Below are 5,000 nucleotides of genomic sequence, written 5' to 3' on the forward strand. Positions count from 1 at the left end.
CAGCCGCTTACACACGCATTGCATTCTTAAACTATTGAGTCTTTGACGTCATTTTCTCCTCGATCCATCTCTCTCAAGATTTTAAAGTTAGTAATGGCGGACCATTAAATAGCAAAATTCCAGTTAAAATAAACAGGACTCTTTTTTAAATTATGACTTCAAAACTTAGATCACTTACTGTTTAGTTAACATAGTTTTGAAATCCAAAGAAAAATATATAGAGGATATTACATGCCCACGCGGAGATACGAAATTTCTCTTCGAGTGTTGAGTTTCATCTCGAGAAGAGAAATTTCGTATCTCCAAATGGTCATGTAATATTCTATTTATTACATAAACACCAACCTCCAGAATGAAATTTACTAAATCGTTTCACGAAAGGCATCGAAAGGCGCCATTTTGATTTGCAACCATAGAAACAGTGATCTTTTCAGGAGGGGGTGAATAGGGGCCTGTGAATCTGTCGATCCGTGCTAACTTTTCGCAAAATCCGCCAATCCGCAGATATTTTTACAAAAATCCGAATCCACAGTACTGTTAGAGAAGTGAGCACCTAAGAACATTCAGTAACTTAACTGACGTTAAAGAAATACCTGTCATGAAATTAGCCTACTGTTTATCCGCACTTGGCGCCCAGGTCCTTGAAACGTCAGGTTACCGTGTTTAAAAGAGTGTAGCGAAATCTAAGGTTTAATCCCACCATGACCACTTTTTTGAAATTATTAAAGAAATTTAATCCAAAGACAACATAAATCTCGTAGTATAAAACATAACAATCCGTACTAACCTCACATGCTCGCTTAGTTTCACTACGCTTTTCCAACTGCTGGAATCGACGCAGCCCCGAAACTTTTTTTAATCATGAAGGAAGTCATCGCCTTTGGCACCTTCTCGGTAAAAAAAGTGCGATGCAATCGATGGTCTTTGTCTCAATGACCTCAATGACCTGACCCTCCATGTTGACCGTGCCGATGTTACACGTGGTGAGGGTCTGGCGAGTTGAATGCCTTTTTGTCCGGCCGGAACCCGAAATCCTGGGTTCCTAGAGGTCAAATATATGTTGATCTAGTCTAGTTCTTAGTTCAGGAAGAAAAAATTGAAACAGACCGCCAAATTAATTTCCGGGATCCTCACTTCAAAACAAACAAAATGCATAATCCACTCTGAAATATTGAAGAAATCCGTGATTCGCCGAGCATTCAAAAACCGCCAATCCGCAAAATGTGTCCTCAAAATCAGAAATCAGAGTTGTTTTTGTAGCCAAATCCGCCGATCCGCGAACCTATTAACCCCCCTCTTTTCACATGTGAAAATAACATGTTATCTTCACGTGTGAAGATATCATGTTTTCGCGCGAAAGCTCACTTGGTATTTCATTGGCGTTTTTATAATGAAAATTGATTTTTTGGTCATAGTAGTACTTTAAGGTACTATGGCAGCAAATAAAAATTACTTACTTAAGAAGACCATGAGCACTGTAGTAGAGAATCCAAAGAATACCAGCAATCCCAGATATGAAAGCAAGGATATGCGCAATACATTGATCTTAGAAAAGCACATTCCAAATGCCTTAATAGTTACTATGCCACCAACACCTTCTAGGAAAGTCCAAAGTGCCACAAAGCATCCTATATATTCTGGAGAGAAACAAAGAGGTGAATGGAGCATAAAAAGACTCAAAACTCCAGATATACCCCCAACTGATAAGCTGAAAAAACCACAGCAAAGAGTCAAAACTACTAAATTTCTCTTCCTGGCACCGCCAGCCTTTGCATAGACTCTCCAAGAGGACTTGAAGTTATCCAAACTGAAGAGCTTTCCTGTTTCTTCATTGGATTTGCATCTTGATTCAGGCACAAAGAAAACTGCATAAATAACTGCAACAATTTCACATCCCAGTATGAACCAATAAGGAGAAGAGAATCCAAGGTTTTCAATCCAAAAACCACTTGACAGCTTGGCAACCATGCCCCCCAGAAGTACAACGAATTCTAAAACGCCTGCAATTTTGGAAAAAGAAAGTAAGCATTAAATTATTTAAGGAGGCTCAAACCAGTTTTAACACTTTCAACAAACTGTACTACTTGGAAGTATTGGATCGACCAACCTTTTACAGTTAATGGTAGTGTTATGATGCCAAATGAAACACCTGTAGATGCTTAACAATATGTGACGCACCGGGTTACCATGGCAACAAAAGAGCCATTTAAAATTAGCATATATCTCAAAAACGAACTTGGTGACCCCCATTTTTTATTGCTGAAACGTGATTACCACGCTAGGATAAAACTTTCTGCAAAGTTTAAAAAAATTCTCTGGAGCAGATTCATAGCCACCATCACAATTGAAAAATTTTAAGGTGGCTCTGAATCTGCTCCAGGGGATTTTTTTAAACTTTGCAGCGAGTTTTGTTTTAGCCTACTAATCACTTTTCAGCAATAAAAAATTCTTTTTTGAGATATAAGAGCTTAACTAAAAATATAAGGCGTTTTTAGATGGTTCTTTTGTTGCCATGGTAATTTATTACGTCATGTTAATATGAGCATCTTGTTAAGCAATTATTGGTGTTTTATATGGTACCATATCATTGCCATTAAGTGAAACAGCGTTGTAAAATTAATCTTTCTAATAACACATTTCCTCCAAATTATTGAAACCGGTTTGAGCCACCGTAAGAAATGTAACTAAGGGGAAATCTAAACCATAATTTATAAAACAATCAAAACTCTTCCGTTTTTCCTTCACAAATAATCATTGAGTTTAATAAGAATAGACACTCTTTGAGTTGTAGTCAGTACTACATGGAGGCTATTTATTGAAGAACATTTAAAGCATAATTTTCTACAGAAGTTGATGTAGACTAGAAAACAAAAGATTCCAAATTTGTATTTAATACTAAGTTTACCTAGTCTAAATGCAAATTGTCCCTTCTCTGTGGTGTCTGCAATATATGACATGCAGGCAAAGAGTATAGTAGTGAAACATCCAAAAAGGCCATGTATAAGAGCACCAACAAACAAACAGTAAATGGGCAACTTGACATACATGACAATAAGAACAACACCAGCTTCCAGTGCACTACCCACAGCAGGGAGAATCAGTGCAGGGCGTCGGCCAACCTTATCTGTCCAACCTCCCATTAACAGGGTAATCAAAATTGATGGAAAGATAGAGAACATTACAGTACCCAGCTTGAAATATGAAGCATATGACTGGACCTGGTATAAGATATTAAAAGGACAGTGTTAATTCTTGTCGATGTGATTTTTAACTTGCTTCATAACAGCAAGAAAGAGTGTCATATATTGGTGTTACTTTGGCTAGCAAGCATATAATTTCCGTTGTATTGCAGTACAAGGCTCATTACAATGCTTTAAGAGATTTTTAGGGAGCCCAAGGCTCTAAAATTTTGAAATCTAGGGTAGCAATACCCGGCTTCTAATTTTTGTACAAATTTAAAATTTCTTTGCCGCCCGAAGGTAAAAGCTAGTCACTAGGGGTCACGCGGCGGCGTTAGAGCACAGCCGTGTAGTAAACAGGATAAATATTTCTTGGTCTCTACCTCCTTCTCCAGCTTCTCCATAGAATCATTGAAAGGCTTTGAGCCACAACCTGACTTTTGTTTTTGAAAGTGATATGGAAAACCTCTTTCCTCACTCAGCCGATAGTAGACATATTGCTGATAAATTAGGACATTCATCAGCAAGCCACATGAATAGAAAAATATCACTGGTTCCACAGTCAACATCTTTCGCCAAATGGAACTGCATTGCATAGTGAGTGACTGTTGAATGTTGGCCTCACTGGGAATTAAATCACAAATGAAAAATGTTTTCCAAGTAGCCCACAATCTTTATCAAACTAGTAATAGTTCTCTCTAGATCTCTCCCCGGTTTGAACATCATGTCTATTCTGTAATGAACCTTATAACTTCTGCAGTAAGGTAGGGAGGGGATATATTAACAACTGAATGCCTTAATTACTTAGGATCACCAGCCTTTTCCCGTTTGGATGGCGATTCATTAGGCATTTCTGAGAAATACAAACAGACAAGGTTAATTTGGGAACAGAAATAAGCACAACTAAGTAATTAAGTGAAAATGGGGCTCAACCAGGAATCGAACCTGGGTCTCCAGATTACCGGTCGGATGCCTTAACCACTCGGCCACTGAACCACACTGGGAGCACATGATTGGTACTGTAGAGGACATAAACAGTTGTGGCCTTCAGATGTCAGGTCCGAGGAGAAAATTTCACACATTCTCTGCAATCAGGATCACGTCACTACTCCCCGGTCGATCGGTGATGCACGGCCAAATCCCCCTGCAAATTAACTATGTACAGCAAGGGAATAGGCTGGTAATCCTAAGTAATTCAGGCAATCAGTTGCTAATATATCCCCTCCCTCCCTTACTGTACTTATTTAATTTGCAGGGGGATTTGGCCGTGCATCACAGTTCGACCGGGGAGTAGTGACGTGATCCTGATTGCAGAGAATGTGTGAAATTGCCTCCTCGGACCTGATCATCTGAAGGCCACAACTATGTATGTCTTGTACAGCAAAAACATGTGTTCCCAGTGTGGCTGGTTCAGTGGCCGAGTGGGTAAGGCATCCGATCGGTAATCTGGAGACCCAGATTTGATTCCTGGCTGAGCCACATATTCACTTAATTACTTAGTTGGGCTTATTTCTGTTCCCAAATTAACCTTGTCTATATATATATATATATATATATATATAACTGAATAAATGTTTTGAAAGAAAATTTGCCCTGAGCGGGATTTGAACCCACGTCCCCCCATTACTAGTCAGGTGTGATCACCACTACACCACCAGGACAACCATGCTGGCAACACAGCCATCGAAGAGGTGATTTACGTGGTTAAGGCGTGGGCCTCCCGGGAAATTTTCTTTCAAGGTGACAAGGTAGGGGAGCCTATAACTTCACTTGAAACCCAACTAAGGATCAAGTTAATGATGCACGACCGTAGTCAACTTA

At 39.2% G+C, this 5,000-nt stretch overlaps 1 protein-coding gene across 4 annotated transcripts in view; it reads right to left on the reverse strand.

Annotated features, from left to right (window-relative positions):
• Positions 1–5,000, reverse strand: part of LOC138044047 (proton-coupled folate transporter-like) — a 24,285-nt gene that overhangs the window by 8,209 nt on the left and 11,076 nt on the right. For 2 of the 4 annotated variants that reach the window (XM_068890645.1, XM_068890643.1), the window contains exons 2-4: positions 3,563–3,803; positions 2,906–3,218; positions 1,458–2,000 (exon numbers count right to left, since the gene is read on the reverse strand). In XM_068890645.1, the coding sequence (XP_068746746.1) occupies positions 1,458–2,000; positions 2,906–3,218; positions 3,563–3,775 (1,069 nt within the window). In that variant the 5' untranslated portion in view covers positions 3,776–3,803. The remainder of the gene's footprint in view (positions 1–1,457; positions 2,001–2,905; positions 3,219–3,562; positions 3,804–5,000) is intronic. The other 2 variants (XM_068890644.1, XM_068890646.1) reach the window with 2 other exon arrangements.

Source organism: Montipora capricornis, chromosome 3, assembly GCF_036669925.1.
Source record: "Montipora capricornis isolate CH-2021 chromosome 3, ASM3666992v2, whole genome shotgun sequence".
NCBI lineage: Eukaryota > Metazoa > Cnidaria > Anthozoa > Scleractinia > Acroporidae > Montipora > Montipora capricornis.